At 37.5% G+C, this 25,840-nt stretch overlaps 3 protein-coding genes across 3 annotated transcripts; all 3 read left to right on the forward strand.

The window, feature by feature from the left end:
- The first annotated feature begins 988 nt into the window (after positions 1-988).
- Positions 989-2,247, forward strand: pxdc1a (PX domain containing 1a). Its single transcript, XM_082172712.1, has 5 exons — positions 989-1,232; positions 1,325-1,425; positions 1,527-1,641; positions 1,743-1,839; positions 1,963-2,247. The coding sequence occupies exons 1-5, from the start codon at positions 992-994 to the stop codon at positions 2,174-2,176; spliced, it is 768 nt and encodes a 255-aa protein (XP_082028838.1). The 5' UTR covers positions 989-991; the 3' UTR covers positions 2,177-2,247.
- A 3,562-nt stretch (positions 2,248-5,809) lies between these two features.
- opn4.1 (opsin 4.1) lies at positions 5,810-7,312 on the forward strand (the record flags this gene model as incomplete). Its single annotated transcript, XM_082172689.1, has 1 exon — positions 5,810-7,312. One exon carries the CDS (start codon positions 5,810-5,812, stop codon positions 7,310-7,312), a length of 1,503 nt encoding a protein of 500 aa, XP_082028815.1.
- An 897-nt stretch (positions 7,313-8,209) lies between these two features.
- Positions 8,210-10,281, forward strand: tmem53 (transmembrane protein 53). The gene is made up of 3 exons (XM_082172711.1): positions 8,210-8,420; positions 8,655-8,758; positions 9,242-10,281. Exons 1-3 carry the CDS (start codon positions 8,366-8,368, stop codon positions 9,938-9,940), a joined length of 858 nt encoding a protein of 285 aa, XP_082028837.1. The 5' UTR covers positions 8,210-8,365; the 3' UTR covers positions 9,941-10,281.
- The last annotated feature ends 15,559 nt before the right edge of the window (positions 10,282-25,840 follow it).

A 25,840-nucleotide genomic window follows, 5' to 3' on the forward strand; every position in this document is an offset into this window, starting at 1 on the left:
TCCAGTCACTTATTTTATAATGACAAATCAAAGTATTGTTTCCTTATGCAAACAAAGTAATTCCGTAAATTCCATATATACCATTGCTATTTGAATATTATGTTGATCACCTTAGCATTGACACAGTAACTAAAGTCACGGTTTGATAAATTTGGTGGAATATAGGTGAATGTAATTTACTCCATTTCATTGGGTGTATATTGTAGCTTTAAAATAGTAAGCGATTAAAGGATTGACCAATGCCATGATACAGCAAGTGTAATACTGCGCTTAAAACTACAAGCAAATCCCACTACCAATCCAATAGAAACTGGATTATCCCACCCGTTGCTCAGTGCACCAACAGCCAAATTTCACTTTAACAGAGGACTACACGCTTTATGTAGGCGTTTTTTAATGTTTGTTTTAATGAAATGTTTTAAGGATACATACATTTGTAACATTTACTTTGGGAGTAATGAGAAGGAAACTGGGTAAAAGTAGTTTACTTTTAATTCTTTCTTTTTTTTCTCATCACCTCGAGCTCAACTCTACATTATGCAAACGAGCAGCGGCACTACGCGCTGGCAACCAATGAGATTGCCGTTAGTGACCTGCCGCCTGATACAATTGGATACTGCGACAGAATAGGAACGCCCACTAGCACCCGACAGGAATAACAGACTCGATGACCTTTAACAGTTTTAGTCGATGTGTGAACTTGAGAAATTCATGATTTTGGATGGGAATTCAAAGGGACTGCGCACAAATGGGGCGTTTAGAGGTCACTAGCTGCAGGCAAAGAGGAAAGCGGAGTTTGAAGTTTGTACAACTTGTGTCAGAAGATTTGCGTATCCCACGAAAGTAATCCCGCGATTTGCTTTCTAATTTTGATGGATATTTAGCCGGTTTTCGATTTTGAAGCGGAATGCACCTTCTCTTTACTTATTTCTTTTTATCAATTTAATTTCGAGATAATTTCTATTTAATGTGTTTATGACACGATTCAGTTATGGCACGTGTTGATACGGATTTCTTGCCTCACCTGAGCGTTAATGACTGCTGGGTCGTTGGGCTCGACCGTTTCGCTGTTGGTCCTGCTGGAGAAGAAGACGAGTTTTTCGAGATTAGGACTGAATGGTCTGAAAAAAGCATAACATATCTGCGAAGGCGATATCACGATTTAGTGAAACTTGTTAAGAATTTGAGCAAATCATTTCCAGACGACAGAGGACGTTTGTTGATGCTTGATGGTATGACATTTATGTGCATTCATGACATTTGAAATATGTGGCGATTTAACCGATTGGAGACTTAATTGTTGTATGTGTTCATGTTTTTTCAGCACTACAGAGGATAAAGGAAGCAGAAGAAAATAATAATGTTGAAACCAGGTTGGATGAAGTGGAAAAATTATTGAGAAATATAATCAAAATGCCACAAAAGGTAATTCTAAAGACTAGCCTGCCCATCCCCTATGTCAATAATAATTGAATTGATGCCCTATTGTATAGGTTCAATAATTATGCAAGTAATTTACTTTACAGTTCTCTCAGTCTGAGGCAGTTCTTAAATTTTTCAAGACTTCACCTGTTGACTATACCTTGAAAACCATGTATGAACCAATCCAGCCTTTCAACAAGAGTCCTGTCACTGTAGCTGGTTTGTATTCATGAATTCTCCTATTTTCTTGATCTTACAGAGAACTGATTTTGGATTTTAATCAAGTTTTTTAGCTAATATAATATGATGCTTTTCTACAGATGTCAGAAGGGCCAATGGGTTTTGTTTGGCCAATACAGAAACAGTTATTTTTGATGCGTATTTACTAGCAGAAGGAGCAGCAGAGCCATCTTCAAAGTAAATATCTGACACATCCTAATAGTCACTCTTCTATTTCTTATAATGAAATATTGCTCATGTGAGTTATGTGGAATCAACATGTATGGTATCAAAATGTATGTTTTGTTTCGTCACATCCAGCTCTGAGTTTGAGTCCCAGATATGGAACAGAACAAGAATTCAGCATGGAATCCGATGTGTCAAGGAAACTGTACACAAACCTGGAAAGGGATTCATGACTCCTGGTACCACTGAAAGTAAAGATACAGACTATCAACCTAAAAAATCACAGATTACCACTAGCAACTTGACCTACCTCCACCAACAAGCCAGTGAGACAGACATCCTTGAATGACATAATGCACTTGACTGTGTAATTACATCTTTCTATTTTAAATGTTTACAGATATTGTCATTTTTAAAGTTGTTTTTTAAAAAACAAAATAATACACTTCTAAATGATTTGCAAAGATTGATAAAAAATTATTATAAGATTTATATGATTCATATTTTCTATGTTAAGATGAACTGTAATATTAATAAAAATAAAAAAAGTTAAGAAGCTCTGATTAATGGTTTTTTTTTTCCCTCTCTGTTCATTTTATGGCATTTACAAAATATCAAATAAATCATATAAAATGTTTAGTTGATAGCTTTAATAGTTCATTTATTGTGAATGAAGGTTGTTTTACACTATATACAGACACACACACACAACCTATATCTTTAGGTTGTTTTACACTATATATCCAAAAGTATGCTGATACTCAAACACCACACTTTATATTCTTGTTGAGCATTTAATATCAAAACCTTTGGCATTAATGGTTTGACTCTCCAAGTCATCAAACATGGCTATGGGGATATGCTCCCAATCTGATGTCAGTGTCCGATGATGAATGATGGGATAGTTGCAGTCAAGTTTATTCCACAGGTGTTCAATGGGGTTCAAGTCTGAACTTTTGTTTAGGCCTGTCAAGTTCTTCAGTAAATAATTAATTTATGGGCCTTGCTTTGTGGCCAAAGGAGGCATTGTCATTGACAAAAAAGCCCTCTTGTCAAAAAATTTGGAAACACATTCTAAAGAATGCCATTGTATTTTAGATTTTTGTTCCCGGGAATTAAAGGACCTAGCCAAATAGTTTGCCCTTTAATTAGAAGCTGCGGTGCTCACATATGTTTTTCCATGTAGTGCTGTGTTATACAGTGCGTGCAGAATTATTAGGTACGTTGATTTTCTGATCATATTTTTTTTTCAGGCACATTTTACCAATTCCAAACCAGATTAATTGTAATAACTACTATTAATTTTGTATTTAAGCATTTATAAGTGATATATAATTGTTCATGAAGGCTGGAAATAAAAAACGCCTTATATTCAGGTGTGCATAATTATTAGGCAAGTTTTCTTTTACAGATAAAATAAGCCAAAAAAGAGATTTAATTCAGACTTAAAAGTAAAAAATTATTAAATCCCCATGAGAAGGATGCAATACTAATGCAATACTAGAATCCAGAATACGTTTTAATAAGTTTTTGGAGTTTATTTTTAGTCCATCTCCTACCCTGAAGTCCGTTTTGCAGAGATGGACTAAAAATGAACTCCCAAAACTTACTGTCAGATTCTAGAAGATGAAATCTTCAAATAGTGGTAGAAGAGGATGTGGTGCTGGTTCACATCTGTCTGTCTATAAAGCCTATAAAAAAACAGTCTTCATGTATTTTACTACACTTCAGCTTGTGATTCTTATTAAGTGGGGGTCATTTTATAGGATTCTTTACCTAAGTCTCTGAGATCCTGACACCTTGCTCTTATGAAGACTCCAGGTAGGTTGCAGTTCTGGAAAATGGTGGCGCTGGAGACTAAATGGTTCCTGATGATCTCACACCTAATTCTTCACCTTAATTCTTAATTCTTTTGCAGTTAACATGTGTCTTTTCTTCTCCACCTGTTTTTGTCTGACCATGAGTATTTCACTTTCCAATGGTCATGCCTTAACTGCAATCTTTCCTGTAGCTCAGTGGTAAGAGCATTGCGTTAACAACGATCCCAGGGGATTGCACATACCTATGTATAAATGTATAGGATAATGCAATGTAAGTCGCTTTGGATAAAAGCGTCTGCCAAATGCATAAATGTTAAATGTTAATCATTAGTATTGCATCCTTCTCATGTGGATTTAATAATTTTTTACTTTTAAGTCTGAATTAAATCTCTTTTTTGGCTTATTTTATCTGTAAAAGAAAACTTGCCTAATAATTATGCACACCTGAATATAAGGCGTTTTTTATTTCCAGCCTTCATGAACAATTATATATCACTTATAAATGATTAAATACAAAATTAATAGTAGTTATTACGATTAATGTGGTTTGGAATTGGTAAAATGTGCCTGGAAAAGAAATATGATAAGAAAGTCAACGTGCCTAATTCTGCACGCACTCTAGTACTATATTTTTACAATATTTTTTTGATTCACTAAAACACAATTAAAGGTCAAAATAAAACTATATTCAGTTTTAATAATGGCTGCTGGGATAAATACATCTATTTGTTTTATTTTTTTTTCAAGTAGGTCAAGTCACTATCCTGAAACAGACTGAAGGCTAGTAGGCTGATCATTATTTAGCTGGAACATGGAGAATCGTTTCAGACCACATTCAGGTCACTGAGCAGTTCTCACGATGAGGGATGTTAATCAGTCCTTATTGAAACTGTCATTGTGCTCCATTTTCACATAGCATAGATTGATCTGACTCACTGCATCCACTCAGACAATCCATACACCCTTAGTTTTGGGTCAAAAAGAGTTGTTTCCATCAACATCTGGCCTAATTTACTACTCTAAACAACAAACAAAGGACGCATTTTTGTAGTTAATGAGTTCTAAAAATCGAAACAGCTCTCTACATTTCTTCCTGGTGACCTCTTTACCGCTCACATGCTTGTCCAACTCACTGCTGGGGTGCTTGCCAACATTTCAAATAATTACACATTCAAACTTCAAATGATATTATGAAAAAAGGGCCATTCATGAAGGGGACATCTTTCTCTGTGTCATTGCCGTTTATTATCAAACACAATAAAGAAAACAAAGCATATGAAAAGTCTACATACAATGTTCTATCTCAAGTCTCAAAAAAAACAAAACAAATATATATATCACTTAGTTTTAACTTCCATCTTTCGTAATGCACATTCATTTAATACACTCACAGAAAATAAAGTACATAATTGTACCTTTAGGGGTACAATGGCTTGTAAGGTACAATATTATACCTTAACCTTTAAAAGAAATAGTACATTTAATGCTTTTTACCCTCAAAAGGGTACATATATGTACCTTGAGGTCCAAAAATAAGCCCTATGGGGTACATTAGTGTAGATTGTACCTTGGGGGACAGAAATGGACTCCTACTGTACCCCTTTTTCTGACAGTGTATTTTTTATTATTGTAAAATGGGTTCTTATTTGAAAGGTGCTATACAAATAAAACTATATATATGAATTATTGTTTTGTTATATATTATTATTTTAATATGTTTGATAATTTAATATAATTCATAAAATGTTAATGCTCTAATATATATTTTACTTTAATTTCAGATATATAAGGCAGTATTATCTTATAATGGGTAAATTTGATAATAAAGCAAAATAGTCCAGAAATAGTTCAACATGATTTTAACAAGGTCAACATTTTGAGTGTTTTTGTTTACCATTGCCATAGGCCAAGTGACACTTTTTGACCATTACAACAAGCCAAGTTGTGAACTACTTACTGATCAATAATCACTTGGTGGTGCATTGATTAGTATATAAAAAGCTAATGTAGGGAGCCACCATTCACAGACTGACACAAAGAGGAGAACAGCACTGTTTATTTAAAACAAGAATGTGACCTTTTTTCCCCCAATTATTTTAACAGAATTTCCTTCAGTTTTGTATAAAAAATAAATTTAGGACTGAGACATCAAGCCACACATCATGAGCCATCACTCTTCATGGAGAGGGCATCATTGTGCCCCCGGAGACAACAACTGCACTGCAGGCTTTAAGGAGTCCCTGGGCAGCAAGAACTACAAGTTACTCCATGGGCCTTTCCATGGGCCGACCCACAGCCACCACCATGAGCCTCCACATCCGTTTCCCACCGTGGATGTTCCTGATCATGCTCACTACATCATCGGCACTGTCATATTAATAGTTGGCATCACCGGAGTGATTGGAAACGCACTGGTGATCTACGTGTTCTGCCGGAGCCGTACTCTTCGCACTGCAGGGAACATGTTTGTGGTGAACCTGGCTGTGGCTGATTTCTTCATGTCCCTCACTCAGTCGCCCGTGTTCTTTGCAGCCAGCCTGCACAGGCGCTGGATCTTTGGTGAACGCATTTGTGAGCTCTACGCCTTTTGTGGTGCCCTTTTTGGGATCTGTTCCATGATGACTTTGACTGCCATTGCTGCTGATCGTTGCCTAGCCATAACTCAGCCTCTTGCCTTGGTGGGCAACGTTAGCCGACGCAAAGCAGGCGCGGTGTTGGCCGTTGTGTGGCTCTACTCCCTGGGCTGGAGCCTTCCGCCTTTCTTTGGCTGGAGCGCTTATGTTCCAGAGGGTCTTCAGACTTCCTGTTCTTGGGACTATATGACCTTCACTCCATCAGTTCGAGCGTACACCATCTTTCTCTTCATTTTTGTGTTCTTCATCCCACTAGGCATTATTGTCAGCTGCTACTTTGGAATCTTCCAAGCTATCCGAGCAATGGGAAAGGAAATTAGAGAGTTGGATTGTGGGGAAACGCAGAAGGTGTATGAACGCATGCAGAACGAATGGAAGATGGCGAAAATAGCCCTCCTGGTCATTTTGCTTTTTGTAATATCCTGGTCGCCCTACTCTGTGGTGGCCCTCACCGCCACGGCTGGCTATTCCCATCTCCTGACCCCCTACATGAATTCAGTACCCGCTGTGATTGCCAAGGCCTCAGCCATCCATAATCCCATCATCTATGCAATTACGCATCCAAAGTATCGGGCGGCTATTGCCCGTTACATTCCAGTACTCCGCACCATCTTACGCGTGAAAGAGAAGGAGCTCCGTTCCTCTTTTAGTTCCGGCAGCGTTAGTTCCCGTCGTCCAACCCTCTCCAGCCAGTGCTCCCTGGGAGTTAGCATTGGCAATGCAGCACGAGCTAACGGCCGCTGGGGGAAGAAACGCTTGTCTTCTGCTTCAGATAGTGATTCTTGCTGGACTGAGAGTGAGGCTGATGGTTCCAGCGTCAGTTCCTTGACGTTTGGTCGTCGTGTGTCCACCGAGATCTCTACAGATACTGTCATTCTTTCACCAGGGTCAAGTAATAGCACTGCCAGTGGGCAGAAATCAGAGAAGGCCCACAAAGTTGTAAGTGTACCGGTGCCGTCAATTACTATTGAAACAGATGCAGCAGATGAGTCTCTGTCTGATGGAAAGGCTTTACTCCTCGGAGGGAACTAAGGGAATGACGCAGCTCTGCAGGGTACTAGTAACTTTAGTAGCTTTGACCTATTATTTTTTTATTAAGAATAGATGTCCTTATTTACTCTTTGCATGTCGTGAACAACCCTTGTCTTGTTAGTTTTGTGAACTTTGTTTTTGAAATGAAATGATTTCCAGGTTATATGTGAACTTAGAAAATGTATTATTATTTGAATTATAAAACCGGAATAATAACCATTTTGTTTTTTTCTGGTGTGATCAAGATATTGTGGAATGTAGTGTGAGTAAATGTATGTTTACATATATATAATGTTATTAAATGGATATAATGTTTGGCATAATTTTTATTTAAATAAAACAGCATTTACAGATATCATCAGTAGTCCTGCTTATTCTGACATTGTGTATTTATATTCTAATGTTATTTAATTCTAATTGTATTTCAAATTTCAGTGAAGCCACAATAGGCCTACAACAAATTCAGAAAAACGTGGTGGCCTGTTTTATAGGGTCAATACTAAACTTTTACTATAACTATAAAAATATAAAAATAAAAAAAATTAAACAATTAAAAATTCCTATTAAAAGAGTCTTAGGATCTCCCAAACAGAACACGAGTTCACATTTTGTTCATTGTACATTCCTAAACCTGCTCTAAAAATGAAGGCACTTCAAGCACACTTAAAATGTATGAATTTCATTTGCATTAGAAACAGAATATAAAACAATGCATCTTTTCTCAGAACTAAAGGGGTCATATTAATTTTAAACAGCATATCTATTGGTTTTAATGTAATTTTTATTATCAACTATTAATCTTTTGTTAAAACGGTTTGCTTGAAAAGTGACTTTTATTTTGAATTTCTGACTGTGACTTGTGAATTGTGACCCGGATGTTGTATGAAACAATGACACGCTGATGTTGCCGGCTTCACTCGTGTTGTATTATCATCATCTTCAATCGCCAATGTATGTGACTGTCCGCTCCGCTGCACGAGAGCTGTGAAACGCGACACTCATTTGAAGCGAAATATTAATGGCAGACAGAAGATTTAGGAAATAACTGTCAATATGGGGGATGATGGTATAGACTACAACATAGTTTTTCCAGAGGCACTTATCTCAGGTAAGTGTTGTTCTGAGGCTGACAACCGCACTGGGTTGTTTGTTTGTTTTATTAATTCTTTGTTGATATGTTCAGTCTATTCAGCGCAAATACATGGAAGCCTGCAACCTGTGTTTATAACCGTATAGGCGATAAATTAGAGAGCTTTAATAATAATAGGGATTTCATGTCAACCACTAGGTGTGTGTATCGTTGAATCCGTGTTGTATGGATACGTTATTCTTGTGTTGACAGAGAAACACTGGCGCGGATCAAAGGAGCCAGTCGTTATTCTCCTTGGCTGGGCAGGCAGCAGAGACAAACATCTCGCCAAATACAGCTCCATTTATAACGAACAGGTGACACATTTTCCTAAAGGCCTTGAAAACATACATAATGTTGGCGTTTCTTTAATAATGGACACATTTGGCCCGTTAAAGGCCATTCATGATGGCCCCGTATCATGAATACCCACATTCAGTCTTACTAATACAATATAAAATATGTGTATTTATTTATTGTATTTATAAAGCTTGATAACTTGCATAACCTTTCAGAACTTTTTATTAAATGTATAATAGTTTGTTGTGAAAATAAAAAAAAAGTATAGCCTATATTTTTTTTACACTATATATTGAATGTTTCATTTTCTTTGATTATCATAGGTCTAATATATATTTTTTGTAATATTTTAGTTTTTTTTTATCTAAAGTTTTAATGTGACATTTATATTATATAAAAAAAGAAAATCATTGGAGACCGTTTAAATCGGTTTGTTTTAATAAAAGTTGAAGTTACACCCATGTATAATGTTCTTACAACAGCTTCTTATTTATTTGCAGGGATGTGTGACTCTACGCTACACGGCTCCTTTGAAGACTGTTTTTATTTCAGAACCGTTGGGCTACAAGGAACTAAGAAGCACTGCGCACAAATTACTTGAACTTCTGTATGACTATGAGGTAGAGAACAACCCAATTTTCTTCCACGTGTTCAGCAATGGGGGCTTCATGCTTTACCGCTACATGGTCGAGTTATTGCTTAGTCACAAGCAGTTCAGCACTCTGTATGTGGTGGGCACAGTTGTGGACAGTGCACCGGGCAGCCAAAACATTATAGGGGCGCTCAGAGCGCTCAAAACCACTTTAGGGCCTAAAGTCAATGTGCTACTGCAGTACTTCCTCCTGGCACTGTTTGCTGTGGCGGTTTTCCTTCTCAGGATTGTTTTGTATCCTGTGACCAAGTACTTTCACAAGAACCACTATGATGCCATGGCGGATCACCCGGCACCCTGGCCTCAGATGTACCTCTATTCCAGAGCAGACCGGGTGATCAGGTACAGGGATGTGGAGAAGATGGTTAAAGTGTTGCGGGAGAAAGGGTTGACAGTTGAAAGTTTTGATTTCATCACCCCTGCCCATGTGAGCCTGTACAGAGACTGTCCAGAGGACTATTCCAACAGGTGCAGGACGTTTCTGACCTGCTGCATGACTACTTCAGAGGAGACCCTGGCGAAAAAGCGCCTCCAAGTGCATCACTGATTATACAGTTATTGATCGTCTATATAATATACACGCTGTAAATTTATATGTGCTCATCCTATTTGTGAAATAAAAGCACTGCTGTTTAATAAATTAAACAAACTGATCTGAAGCCCTACATGAAGTTTAACAGGGTTAAATTTGTACCCAAATCTCTGATGTATTTGTCTTATGCTGTGAATTAAATTGTAATTTAGGGAGTTATTGATTTGTCACATTATTGAGACTTTTAGACATTGTGAATGAGTACATTTGTGTATTTAGACATTGTGAATGAATAATGTATTTATGTATTAATGTATTTGACTAATGTGCCTTCCTTAAATAAAAGCTTCTGTTAAACTAAACTTGATTATTGTCAACCTTTCCAAATGGAAGTTTGTGGTACTGATAAGGTTGTGGAAAACCTGCTTAGACTAATCTTACAAGTTTGTCAAATCATTTTACAAACAATGACTATTTGCTGGCTGTGGCCAGTTTTCTAAACTGCTTAGACTAGTCTTACAAGTTAATCATCTAATGCTTTTCTCTTAAGACTGGACCTTAGTAAAAAAGACTGATTGATTAGGTTCACTGCTGCCCACATAGCAACATTGTGTCGGCCCAGATCCGGCCCACATCTGGCACACGTGGAAAGATGATCTGGCCCACATGCAGCGTGGACTTACGGCACTTGGGTGGGCCACTCCTGTTTGCCAGATCTGGGCCACAAGCAGGCCATAGCAATGCCACATCTCAGCCAAGAGCAAAGAAATAAACCAGAACTGGAGGATTAAACAACTCCACAAACAGCATTACCAGCTTCACTTATTACCAACCAGACTGACTTTATTTCTGTCAGACGTCTACAAAAGTTTTTATTGAGAATTAACAGAGGTTTAACTAATGTGTTTCATTTAAAGTCACCATAATAGTGAATAGTGTTTCCATTAGTTGGGCTCTTAACTCTTATTATTTCTATTGTCTTCTTTGACTGCTGTGACAGAGTGTTTATCAAACACATATGCAGCAGCAAAGAAAGCTAAAGTGAAATGAGATCAGGTGATGATGGTTACCTGTTGATGGTTTTATAATCATCATGAAATAACCTGTTTCACTGAGATAATTTGAATCTCACAATTGTGTTCTACCATTAATATATTCTCATCACAAACCCTGTGTTACTGCAGCATGAGGTCCAGCAATATTATAACAATCAGTTAGAAGACTTTAACAAACATGAGCACGAAAAAAAATCCACAGTGACACACTTAGGGCGTTTTTCCACTGGGTTCGTTTGCTGCGGTCCGAACCCGAGTGCGCTCGTTCCCGGCGCCCCCCGCAGCGTTGGTCTGGTTTCACACTCAATTAGTTGTATCGAACTCAGGTGCGTTTGCAGTGATCTTACGTCATCGCAAACGCACACGGAAAATGCATGGATAATACAACTCGACTGAGCATAGCTGAATTTGTCTGTTTTTTTGGTGCTATTATGCACAACATAGTGAGAGACATCACCTCTTCAGTGTCCCACAACGTTCCCCTGCCACTCATGGTTGTCGTGTGTGAGGAAACAATGATATCGACAGTGATACGCATGCTTGCGCGGGATACTATACTTCCTGAACAAGCGCGCACCTGAGTCCGTGTTGCTTGCACATTAACGCGAACCGCGCCACGGTTCGGGAGCAACCGAGCTCAGACCACCTCCTCCAGGTAGTCTCGGGTTCGGTACTCTAGTGCGCACCCGGGTCCGATGACAGCGTCCACATTAGCGATTTTTCATGCGAACCGTGCCCCGGTCCGCACTAAACTGTCAGTGTTAAAGCGCCCTTAGATATCAAAAATCAGCACATGAATCTCAACAAGGGTGACAATATATATATATTTTTTTAGATTAATTCAGAACATCACTGAAAAGCTACTAAATGCCACAACAAAAACAACAGCAAAAAAATAAAAGCACATATTTAGAATTAAACAAATTAATAGGACAATTTAGCTGCATAATTTATTCATGTTGCAATGCATGCTGGGAGTTTTGTACAATGATGGTACCCATCATGCATTGAGATTCATACGTTGATTATTGATGTCTGTGTGTGTGTCATCAAACAGTAATGATTTGTGCTCATGTTTGTTAAAGTCTTCTAACTGATTGTTATAATATTGCTGGACCTCAAGCTTGCAGTAACACAGGGTTTGTAATGAGAATATATTAATGATATAACACAATTGTTAGATTCAAATTATCTCAGTCAAACAGGTTACTTCATGATGATTGTAAAACCATCAACAGGTAACCATCATCACCTGATCTCATTTCACTTTAGCTTTCTTTGCTGCTGCAAATGTGTTTGACAAACACACTGTCATAGCAGCCAAAGAAGACAATGGAAATAATAAGAGTTAAGAGCCCAACTAATGGAAACACTATTCACTGTAATGGTGACTTTAAATGAAACACATTATAGTTAAACCTCTGTTAATTCTCAATAAAAACTTTTGTAGACGTCTGACAGAAATAAAGTCAGTCTGGTTGGTAATAAGTGAAGCTGGTAATGCTGTTTGTGGAGTTGTTTAATCCTCCAGTTCTGGTTTATTTCTTTGCTCTTGGCTGAGATGTGGCATTGCTATGGCCTGCTTGTGGCCCAGATCTGGCAAACAGGAGTGGCCCACCCAAGTGCCGTAAGTCCACGCTGCATGTGGGCCAGATCATCTTTCCACGTGTGCCAGATGTGGGCCGGATCTGGGCCGACACAATGTTGCTATGTGGGTGGTTGCTTGGTTTAAAGCATCTGGCCCTTGCTGTTCTGGCTAGTTCTTAAGATTGTGTCTTAAACAGCAACTGGCCCCAAATATAAGGGAAAGTAACACAATTTAAAAGGTTTATAGTGATTATACATTTGTGATGGGAAAATGAGACTTCAAAACTGCAAATAAATTGAATCACTTGAAACTGTCTGCACACTAAGCACATCTGGTGGAAAATGTGGTGTAAATACAATAAGAATGCAGCCAAAACTATTCGATTCAATGAGGAAATCAGGTTTGATTTAAGATGGTTTTCATATTTTTAAAAAACCATCATCAATCACAAACGAAAGGATGGGTCATGGAAATTCATTGTTCATCCCTGAAACTGGAACTAGACTGGTCACTCGTTACAGCAACAAACACTTCCATTGTATAACTTCTATGCTTCTTTGAATTCATATTGTGAATTTGCCCAGTATTTAACCAGATTCTTTGGCTCAGCTGGCTGGAATTGTGTCATCACGAGCCTACATTCATACTACATCCTATCCGATTCCTGTACACCAACATGTAGAATATTTTCAAGTGTGCCGTACGTTCAGGCTACACTCAAATTTGTCATAGAGAGATATTTCACTCCAGGCAGGTAAAATTGGCCTTTGTCAGTCTTGACAGTCAGCCAGTTTGTGATCAGGGGGGCTTCAAATTGGTCAGGCAGAGGTTCTCATGGCATGTCTCCGACTGTCACGTCTGACATTTCAGAGCGAGTCACTGGCATTTGTCTCTCTGGAAAAGCCGTCTGTGGCACTTCATATATCATTTCGGGCCACTGATAGGAAAGAGAGAAAGAGAGCTAGTTTATTTATATGTTTAGACAGATGAACATCGCTTATTGGACTGCATTATGAACGAACTACTTTCTGCCTGGTTGGTCAAGCTGCTTGCGTTGCTTGTTAAGTGCTTGCTTGAAAAAGTTAAATGGTTATGAATGATTGAATGGTTGTATGACTTTTAGTCAGTGTAACCAATTTCAATAAAATAATATAGTTGTCTTATCCTAACTAGTGATTTTCTATTTTAAATTATTTTTATTCGGATTATTTTCATGTATTATTGTGGAAGAATTATGCTTTTCTTTTGCTTCTTCATGCCTTATAGCCACTGTTCGCTGAAGTTCATTGGTAATGGTAACAGTTCTGTCTGTATTTAGCTGTAGCACATTCGTTTCAGTAGAGGTCAGCATTTCTCCATGATTCACCTGCTGTGCTTTTAACAAAGCCACCTTCTCTCCGTTCCTTTTCCTTTGAGTGTTTTGTGTTGACCACTGTCCTTTTTCACTGACCCAGTTGTTTCGAGGCTCAAACTATAGGCTACTTTTTATTATGCGATGATGCATGTCTGTGCCAAATAATTAAGCACAAGATGAAAACTGAGCTAATATTATTCTTCACATCTAATATGTTACTCAGACCAGGATTAAGAAACATTCAATCTGAGGTTAAGAGGAGAAGACGACCTTTTGGCTTTCAGAGAACTTTTATCATTGGATTTCTTTTAAGCAGCAGGCATGTGTAATTGACAGCACACTGTATAATGGCGACGCCTGGAAAAAGTCCTGAAATTGCCCTGAGAGTTAATGAAGTCGCACAGTGTGATGAGGGAAGATTGTGGTGGTGGAAAGGGGTCAACAGGCCTCTTCAGCCCTCTCGTCCATGGAAAATGGCTGCTGTCAGCCGCCGAACATTATGGGAATCTGAATGCCCACACAGCACACTTGCCCAGAGATTAATGATTTAAAATAGAGGCGTTTGGCAGACAAGCCTAATTTTCAATGTAGGGAAACAGTGAGATAGAAAACGGTTGTGTAATTAAGTGCATTTAAAAATATATATAATTTACATTACATATTTTTTTCAGTTATGTATCTACATAAAACACTGGCTACATACAGAATGGAATAGGCTAATAGCTTACGACCGAATACTGCTACGTGCACAGTGCACACTATTTTGTTAAATAACAGAATTAGTTGGCATTGTTCCAATATTATTCAATAACTGTTTTGAACATTAGTGTGCTTCATTGTTGTCACATGACCTCATCACATTGCATGTACAAAATTGCTGTCCAGTATAATCCACCTCTAAAAATGGTCATTTTGCTATTTTAATCCAATTTTGTGCAGACATGTTTTTTTTCTTTTTTTTTTTTTTCTAATCAAATGAATAAAGAAAGAGATTAATGAAATTCCTTCTGTTCATTCAATGCATTAGAAATTGATGGTCAAGATAAGTGCGTTGTATTTTGGGATATAGTAGCCTACCCCAAGCAATAAGCTCTGCTGTATGCAGCACATTTTGGGAAATGTAGGCTAGTAGGTTCATCCATGTATTCAATAGAGAAAATATACATACAGTATACATTGTATGTACATACTATGCTGCAATAGTAAGAGTATTATGGTAGTATGCTATTACGAACACTCATCCATATAAGACTTACCTCGTTTCCGTGCTGTAGGTCTGGGTGTAATGTCCAATCTTGAACAACAGATGGCAGTATCGGCCAAAGCATTGTTTTTTTAAAAGATAAGAGCCTAAAAAAATTTGCAAAATAATTGGCCAAAATCACAGAGAAATGTCTAATTTTGTGTCTAACAAAACCCCTTAGAATGCACTTTCCTTAGCACATAATAGCGAAAGTCCTGTGGCTCTACTTTTACTTCTCTTATATTTATTCAATGCAGTTACAGTCAAAGATATCTGTTTAGCTGTTTGCAAACAAGAGAGATGAAGCTCAGAACAAAATAAATTATTAAACAGACACATTCATATTAGGTTATCACATGCACAGTGATTTCAGATGTTTTTTTTATTAATGATAGCATGTTACAATTTTTAGTAGTGGCACTTTCTTTTTGCTGGTGCTGATGGATAGCTGGTAATGTTCTTGACAATATAAAACAGAATACTTTTTTTTTTTTTTTGAGCATACCTTGAAATTAAAGATAACCTGCAGCAATGGCATTTACAGTCAATGGCCATCAAACACAGAGGGGGATGTCTGTGAATTTTCTAAATCTGTTTTGGGATTTTGTGACTGTCACTCTCTTTTACTTTGAGTTTAATGTCAAATCGTACATCTGTTTTTACATGCATTGCCCTTTGGATAACTGAGATAGACTGCTTGTGAAGATATACTGCCATATACAATCACCATGCACTCATTGCCCATTTCTGAAGAGCAATATCTGATATGATATTGTTGCTCTTATCCAAAGGGAAATGGGTAAATCTGTCATGACTGCAAGTTATTTGATAGCCCCTGAAGAAGTTTCAATATTTCATCGGATTTAAAATTTTGATCAAACTACATACCTTCTGAAGAATCAGAAAATTGATGATATAAATAAAATAAAACAAAACAAATAAAAACAGAACAAAATATATATATATATTTTTTTAAATGGAACTGGATACTTAAAAAAAAAAAGCAACATGCCTAAATTTGCCTAAAGGTGAATTTTTTAATAATTCTTCAAGGGACACTTGCCCCCCCAAATTTTTTATTTGGTCATCATTTACTCGCCCTCATGTTTCCCCCCCCAGTGGAACATACAATGAAAGTCAATCACTTTTTAAACAACAATTTTAAAATTTCCCCCCAAATATCTGCTTTGACATGAGGGTGAGTAAATTAATACAGAATTAGCATTTTTGGTTGAACTATCCTTCTAATAAACTGTCTCGTCATGAAATCTCTGCTGAGATGTTTTTGAACTGAAGATACTTCCAGCCCAGTCAATTCTAAAGCCTTGTTGCCCATGCCTGGGTTATGACCTGTCTTTCCTGAAGCTGGTTGTGTCAACACTGTTGTATTTTATGCGGTGTCTCAGGTTTAGAGGTTAACCATAAGCCGATGTCTCCGTCTGCTGCTTCCTCTTCCATCAGCTGTATATGTGTCATCTTTTGTTTTGCAGCTTTGGATGTCTGGTGTCAGGAAACAGACACATCACATCAGCCCATGTTTGTCCTTCCGTCTCCTTCACTCCCCCGCTTTTTTGGCACAGCGACCAGCGGCGCTTACAGTAAGCCTGCAGGGGCCATTCCGGCCCGCTGGCCTTTTCCTCCACACCTGTTTCAGAGGAGACATGTTGTGTTGGAGCTTCAAGTCCCTTCCACTAATGAGCAAAGCGTCCCACTGAAAGGAACATCGAGAGTCGGCCCCCCTCCCACTCGGGATGAAAGCGTAAGAGAGACATGACCAAAGTCGTCTTCGCTTTGACAAACATGAAAAGCTTCCCTGGTGTGTAACTTGAGGAATTAGACACTCAGAGAAAAGAGAAGGGCTTCCAGTCGGACTAGGCTTGCAACCGACCTCTCCAACCCCCCTTGCAAGTTTCCACTTATGAGAAAGAGGAGAAATGCAGAAGAAAGGGTGAAGGAAGAGAGAGGGGCCCTCGGCGTGCGAACAGCACCTCTCGGAGCGTGGGTTGCGCGAGATTGTTCAAAGTGACTGCGCTTCACAGAGCCCCTTCAAGAGAACATCTCCGGCTCTTCACAGCCATCGCATCTGACAAGCAGCGGGCTCCTGTTAAAAGCACTGTCGAATTAGATCTACAAAACAAACCCATGCTACACTAGAGGTGGACTTGGTTTGAGAGCACGTGTGTGCCTCAACGGCGCAGAGTTTGAAAGATTGAAAGTGTAAAAGTGCGACGACACTGGTCCCCGAGCACACGTGGGGTGTGTTTAATTTGACTGATATAGGGCGCCGCAGACGGAAGTATGTCTAATGAAGGGGAGAGATGTACTCTTGTGTGACAGCCCTCCAGAAGCAAGGGCTCACAAAAGCTCTACAGAGGGACAGAAACAAAGCAGCAGGCTTTTGATTCTGCCGTACAGCCGACACTTCAGCTTCTCTTGTTCTCAACGGCAAAAGTCCCTTTGTTATATGTTCTGGTGTTATTGGATTTTCAAGTAGGCCTATATAATACTCAGATATAAAAGCAAAGAAATATAGAGTGGCCCTAAAAAGTATCTGGACACTTTAGCCACATTTAAAAATATATGAATGTCATGTGCATTACATTTCAAACCCAGTGGCATTTTAAAGAAAACTAGAGCATTAAATGATTAATAACAGAGAGATTGTCCTAGGTTAGGGTAAAAGCATTTGAACACGTTCTGTCCATAGTTAAATTAATACACAAATACAGTATATGTAGGACTTTAATCCTCCCATTAGGTATAACACTTTTAGGTCATACTTCTATTTATTTATTTGTATTATATAACTGCGTATATATATATAGGCCTATATATATTTTATTATTAATTTTTAATTTTAAATTCATTTTATTTAATTCATTTAATTTCATGTGCAACAATTACATGAATTCAGTACAATATCTGAACAATATCTGAACAAGATGTCCAGCTCCTCTGCAGAAATTAAAGATACAGCATTTTATTTGACACATGGGGTACTTTTTTTTTTATCCCTGTATGAACCAAACCCATCTTAAGTGTTTGCTGGCAAAAAGTTTCATCTGTCCATAGAACGTTTGAAAAGTAACTGACACTACTGGAACTTCAAATGGGACGGGTTCTATGGTCAGATGAAACAAAACAAAAAAAAAAGCTTTTTTGGCAGCAAACACTTAAGATGGGTTTGGTTCACACAAGGATAAAAAAGTACCCCTTGTGTAAAATGAAATACTCTGCTGTATCTTTAATGCTGTGGGCCTAATTTTCTGCCAGAGGTTCTGGACATCTTGTTCAGATAAATGGCATCATGGATTCGATCAAATACCAACAGATAAAAAATCTAAACCTGACAACCTGTGCTAGAAATCTTATAATGGGCCATGTTTGGATCTAACAGGACAGTGATCCAAAAACAAACATCAAAATCAAAACAAAAATGTGTCACTGAGCACAAAACCAAGCATCTGCAATGGCCATCCCAGTCCCTGACCTGAACCCTATAGAAAATGAGTGGGCTGAACTGAAGAGAAGAAGCGCCAACATGGATCTGGGAATCTGAAGGATCTGGAGAGATTCTGTATGGAGGAACTGGTCTCTGATCTCTTGTCAGGTGTTCTCCAAACTCATCAGGCATTATAGGAGAAGACCCAGAGCTGTTATCTTGGAAAAAGGAGGTTGCAAAAAGTATTTAATAAAAGGGGGCAAATAATTGTTCCCAACGTATTTTGGAGAAAAAACATTTATTTCCTAATGTGATTTTCCCCCCACTTTCAATTATTTTACTTCAATGAAAGGTTAGATTTTTGTTCATTTTTTAAATAAAATTTCAAAAGGATTAACAATGCAGATTTATTTTTTATAGCCATCTCTGATCATATTTACCAAGGGGGCAAATAATTCTGACCAGCACTGTATATATATATATAATATAGTTCAGATGCAAAAGCCTCTAAGTGCCATCTGAAAATTTCTTCTAGAATGATCATTTTTATCAAGCTTGTATATTTAAGTTCAGTAATTTCACTTAAATGACTATTAATAGGTTATTTCCATTGCCATTTAAGTGAAATTGCTGAACTTAAATATACGAGCTTGATAAAAATGATCATTCTAGAAGAAAATTTCAGATGGCACTTAGAGGCTTTTGCATCTGAACTCTTCATATATATATATATATATATATATATATATATATATATATATATATATATATATATATATATATATATACATACATATACACACACACACACAGATATATATTTATATAAACAGCTGTGCAAAAGTCTTAGGCACGTTAGTATTTTCACACAAAAAAAGGTTTTAAACCAGTTATTTATATTTGCTGTAGTGTGTCAGTAGGAAATATCAGTTTACATTTCCAAACATTCCTTTTGCCATTAATTGTAATAATCGAGTGAGATTTTTGTATGCACAAGGAGTCTGTCAACAGCCGGTGCTCCACACGGAGATCTGATCTCACCATCATCAAGTCCAACTGGGATTACATGAAGAAACTGAGACTAAATGCAGAAGAACTGCGGCAACGTCCCCGAGATGCTTGAAGAAACCTGCGTGCAAAGCTACCTGAAAAATGATGTGCAAGTTACCTAGGAAAAAAGCTGTTTTTAACACAAAGGGTGGTCACAGCAAATATTGATTTGATTTAGTAAGAAGTTGATTGATAAAATCCATTTATGACATTATTTTTTTTAAAACATCCTCACTTTTCACAGTACTGTAGCTTTGCAGGAAGGTTCTTCAAGCGTCTTGGAGACGTTGCCACAGTTCTTCTGGATTTAGTCTCCCTCAGTTTTTTTCTGTTTCTTCATGTAATCCCAGACGGACTCGATGATGGTGAGATCAGATCATAAGCATACCAGCTGTTGTCAGACTCCTTATACAAAAATTTCACTGAATTATACAATTAATGGCAAAAGGAATGTTTGGAAATGTAAACTGATTTCCAACTCATACACTATAGCAAGAGATATAAATAACTGTCTTAAAACCATTTTTTGGGGTGAAAATACTATCATGCCTAAGACTTTTGCACAGTACTGTATATATATATATGCATGTGTGTGTGTGTGTGTGTGTATTTGACAGCACTATATATATATATATATCATTTTTGAGTAAAAAAAATATTTTGTTCTCTTGGATTTGTTTCAGACTAGGCTCTGCTCTCTTGTCTAATGAGAGGCCCTTCAGCATTGCATTAGTCTGAGTGGGCATTCTGACATTTTCCCACTATTACAGATCTGGACTGACTGAGGCTGAGCAGTGGTCTCTGTCTCTGCAGTGTCAGGTAGCTGAGCCAAGAGAAAACCTTGACATTTTGTTCAGTGACTCATCTGAACCATGGATTATTTTGCCATAATGTTTTTCATCTTTTAATTAGTGTATTAAGCTGTTATTTTCAACAACGGTGTGCACTGCATAGCCAATGTGTTATGTTCTGAGAAATACCTGTATATCAATCCTGAATGAAAAATCTATATTTAAAAGCATACATTTATTTCAATTATAAAGAATTATTTTTAAAATGATATGTTGCCATCTTACAAATTACATGTTTTTTAATTTATTTAATGGGTTATATTCCTGCGAAAACACCTCATGTAAATAACAGAGGCTCATGTGGAGCAACAACCTTGACATCATTATAATAATCTTCTTTGTGTGCTTAAGAGGGTAGGACTGTGTTTAGCTTTGGTCCCATTAGTAAAAATCTTATGATTTATGCAGTTGCCGGTAGACTAATATCTTTAAAATTTTGCCTGGGACAACGATTCATCTTTAAGAATGATGAGAGGAGGTTGCTCTCTATGCAAAACGCATTAAGGCTAAATGAGGAGTCTATTACTCAAATCTGGCTGATAATCTGTTAGACCTCGCCAACTAAGGAGATTTAGATATGTCACCGCGATGATGGGCCCCACCTCCTCAGAGCATCACACCAGCCTGATGTTTAAAAAGAAACCTCTACATTTCCCCTGGACACACATCACTTATCAGCATATCTGTTATCGTACCACAATTAATCTGTTCTTCCACTCCCACACACCCCATGAGGGGTTCATCGTGTGCGTGAAACACTCAGGAGACTCATGGCAACAGCCACATGTGTGTGGGAAAAGCCTGTTTATCATTGGGTTAATTAACACGCAGGGGTTTATTCCTTCACCGCACACGTGACTATAGCTGTTCAGTGCAGCAGAAATGATCATGTGTCTCCCTGCTGCTCTTTTGTCTCAGTCATATAAATGTAATTAATAACAATAAACCCTTGCTGTGTTTACTGGTAATTATATATAGGCCAACTGTATACAGGTTCAAAAGTCTGAATGCACTAGTGGAAATGCTCACTATTGTCTTTTTTTTTTTTAAACCTACAGATTATATTATCAGCATCACAAATTAAGTAAAAAAAAATATTACATTGAAAAAATTTACATGATTTTCAGAATGTTTTAGTATTTGGTCTGTCCTCTTTGTAGCCCTTCCACCGACATGAACTCCACATGGCTGATGCCACAAATTTGCTTCTTAAAATCTTAAATAGGCTATTTCTTCTTTATTTTAACAAATACATTTTGTTTATAATTTTTCAAAATGATGTATTAAAAAAAATCGGAGTATTTTCTAGTGGCGTCAGAAATTTGGACCTCATAAAAAATAAATAAATAATTGTTTATGGTGTGTTCTGTGTAATGTCTCGTCGGTTACAGACCTCCGTACTCCAGGGGGCGATAGCCAATAGCGTCACTTTCAGATGCCCTATTAAGCTAGACGTGTTATTAAGTTTGGCAAAAAGCTCCCTTCAAACTGTTGTTGAGGGTAGTTTACCTAAAAGAGAAAACCGACCTTAAAAAAATACATATACACGTATCCCCACTGAGCTTACGTAGCTAACGTCTGCGTTTAAGAAAATGCGTCGAAAGTTAACGCTTAGGGCGTAAGTTACAGCTAATACCAAACAAAATACAGGCTATGTTTCCATGTCGCGCATGTAGTTCGTGATGCAGAAGAAACTTACGTGAGACACGATCTCTGTTGAGCCGGAGTGTTTGGCGGACAGCAAGAGGTAATGTGCGATTTCCTGGCATTGAAATTCAGACCAATTAAACACAACGAATCACATCTTTATTATGAAAATGACGTAAGATAGGATAGAGTGGGGGGAAATGCCCTGTGTATTTTTTTCCCTTTGTGAAACAAAAATGAAATGTGTCTAGATTCAGTTATCCTAGTTTTCAGTGACAATGACATAAATTATAAACCAAGTGTGAAAAATGTCCAGAGTTTTCATATTATTAGATTTTTAACACCCACAGGTGGGGTAAAATGCCCCGTTTCTGAAAAAATCTATTTGCTTTATTCATTTAACGTTAGCCTACAGCAAATTCAGAGTACAAGCAGTTTTTGCTTAAAATTAAAAAGACCAGCCAAAATAACAGCATTTAAATATTAATATTTATGAATGAAACATGCTGAAAATCAGCATATTTTAAAAAAGTCTTTAGCTAATGCTAACTAGCTAGCTGATGCTAACTTGAGGTAATTTTAAAAAATAAAGTCCAAATATTTTTATTCAACCACCTAGTTAGATTATATTTGATGGAAAAACAAAGGATGTGATGTTCGTTTACTGTGAAATCTGTTTTCTCTCAGGTACGTCACCGGTGTAAGCTTCACAGTGAATACTTCTACATCACTCTTGTCAACTTAGTCCGTAGTAACAACAAAACATATCTTGACTTTATCTATTGGTTATTTTGGGAAAAACAGTAGGGGGGTGTTTTCCCCCACTCTACCCTATATCAGTTTGGTTCTCATTCTGAGAGAAAGCAGCATTTTGTCTGTCCTGTGATATTAATTTCGGCTGCTGTCAAGCTTTTTTCTTGTTTAAATGGACAGTTTGACATTTCTTGGGAAAATGAATCATAACCGGGGTTGAAGTAGGCCTAGTTGGCTACAGTGTGGAATTACCACATTTGGAATTACCATATTAATTACTCACCCTCATGCCGTTCCAAACCCGTAAGACATTCATTCGTGCGTTCGAATGTGCGTTGGAGATTAATATTTTGTAAATAAATTGGTAAATTATGTTTTTTTTGTGCAAACAAAGCACTCGTGTCACTTAAAAAACATAAAATTGAGGTTAAACTCCTTGGGTTACATGGATTACTTTTATGATGTCTTTACTACCTTTCTGGGGCTTTAAAGTGGTAGTTGCGTAGGCTGTCCATTGAGGGACAGAAAACTCTCAGATTTCATTAAAAAGATCTTAATTTGTGTTCCCAAGATGAGGGTGAGTAATTAATGACAGAATTTTCATTTTAGTTTTCATTTACTTTACACACACACACAAAATTATTCTTATAAAACATTAATATTCAGCATTTTGTCTTTTGGTAGCCCTTTTTCAACTTACAATATGATTGATGTTTTTTCGTTTGTTTTTAAGGAGCTGCCAAATGGATTCTTTTGGACGATCCCATAGACCAGTACTGTCATGGGAGTCTCAGGTAAGAGCAAGCTTAAGTAATAGCTGAAAGTGATATCTCGGGTCTTGTATATTGAGGTCTGTACTCAGAATAGACGTTTAAAGAAGCACTCTGTACTTTTTGTCCTATGAATATTCAGCAGGTTCACCCACACCCACACACCCCAACAACAACTAAGTGCATCTTTAAATGTTATTTGGCAACTTTAGTAAGAAACCCACAGGAACTGGCATTGAAAGCGATATATTTATACATTTTTTGTAATTGTTTCGTATCAGTGCTGTCCAAAACTTTGTTGAAATAAAAATTTTTACCGTCAAAGTGCTTGGCAGGTGACGGAGGTAAAACCGCAGCCTCTCAAACCTAGGAAAATGGGCGACCTGTACAAGGCAGATCTTGTTTTGAACGGCCGTTTGTTACTAATTAATGGACTGCGGCCCATTCCTGGCCTGAAGTTAAACATAAGCGGCGTGAATTAAACATGGGCATTCCTCATCTTGGCACTACTTAAACTCTACGAGACAAAACCCAATGGAACGACTGTGACCGCGCCTGCCATTGGGCACTAAATGCATGCTGATGTGCACTTCACTTCACCCCACCCCCTGTGCATAAATTGCCACCTTCAGCGGCTGCCAATAGCATTAGCACCCAACAAGATCACCTCGACTGACAATAGTTAATTTGTGCTAATGATGCTTTATTCCTCCCATTACATTAAATCATTTCCCTTCACTGCTCAACCTTTCCGTGTGCCAGTGTGATTCCCTCCCTTGCACAATGTCATTTAAATAATAGAAACATGATCTACAAAATATTACCAGCACATTATGTGATCTGAACAGTATTTACCTGACCCCTGGCTGGGAAGAAGCAATCGGCACATTAAAGCGCTCATTTCACATCCTCAAGCCGTCTAGAGATGCTTTTAGGCTTCTCTAGAGGAACATTTTTCTAAACTTTTGCCACTCTTGGGAAAAGTAAAAGTTTTATTTCACTCGAATTTCACACTGTCAGAAAATAGACTACATCCGAGTCTCAGTAATGGAATGAGACTGGTCAGCCCTGCAGCACTGGGTGTCTTTCATTTAAATGACACTACTCTGAAAGGATAGGCATAAGTACTGCGGAGGGATGGCATTTTCAGCACTGTTACATCACTTTTAATCGGATAGATGTGTGTAATTGGTACCGTATAAGCATGAATAAGTTTTAAGAATATTACACCAGAACCGAGAGAGTGTACTCTAATATTGCTTTAAGATAAAGTACACCAATGGGGGAACATTAACTTTTTTTTATGCTAATTTGTACCACTTGTCTTACTGGGAATTATCTTCTTGTACTACTTTTATCCTGTATTTAATAAAGTTTACTAAAAAGAGTTAGGCGATGAAAACTACCAGAAGGATTTACAGAGGTTTCTTATTCAGATGTTGTACTTTCTTTTCTTGGTTTGTTTTGCATTATTTTAGTTTACTGTTTTAGCTGATTGCTTAAATAAAATAGAGCCTGGTTAAAAGAAACCAAACGGGTAGAAAGTCTCTCCATAAAGCTGTGCCTTTGCTAATATCGGAAAAGATGTTATTCCTGCATTAGTTCTAATGCAATATTTTCCTTTTAAAACTTTTTACGTTATATTGTAGTAGATTTTTATTGGATGTCTTGATGCTTACTGGAGTTTTCATAAAAATTAAGCAATTGTTGACATTATGTGTGTTTTGTTGCATTCTTGAATTTATGTATTCATTCTCTTTAACTCGACTATAGAGCCTGTGTAAATGAAAAACGTTTCTTCGTGAAAATGGCTATCACAACCTGAGTGAGCAGGACTTAGCCCTGGTCAACAGTAAGGCTTCAATCTCATTAGCAGTTGATTAATGAAAGAGACTGTAACATATTAAACGTAGCAGCACATTCGCAAAGAGGCAATTTTACAATTGGTCTAGAGTTATGGGTGCATATGTGGAGGGATCAGTTTGAATAAGGCATTGCTCATTCGTTATCTTTAATTGTTCCTGAGGAAGCTTTTAGTCTGGGTGAAATATGATTCTATTAGAAAACGATGCTTTCCCATTTAGAGCAAACAGACATGAATTATCTCATTTGGACCCTTTTCAGGACTGTGCTGTGTTATATTGTGAGGGTTTAAGAGCCTT

The sequence above is a fragment of the Leuciscus leuciscus genome, assembly GCF_965113295.1.
Source record: "Leuciscus leuciscus genome assembly, chromosome: 6".
NCBI lineage: Eukaryota > Metazoa > Chordata > Actinopteri > Cypriniformes > Leuciscidae > Leuciscus > Leuciscus leuciscus.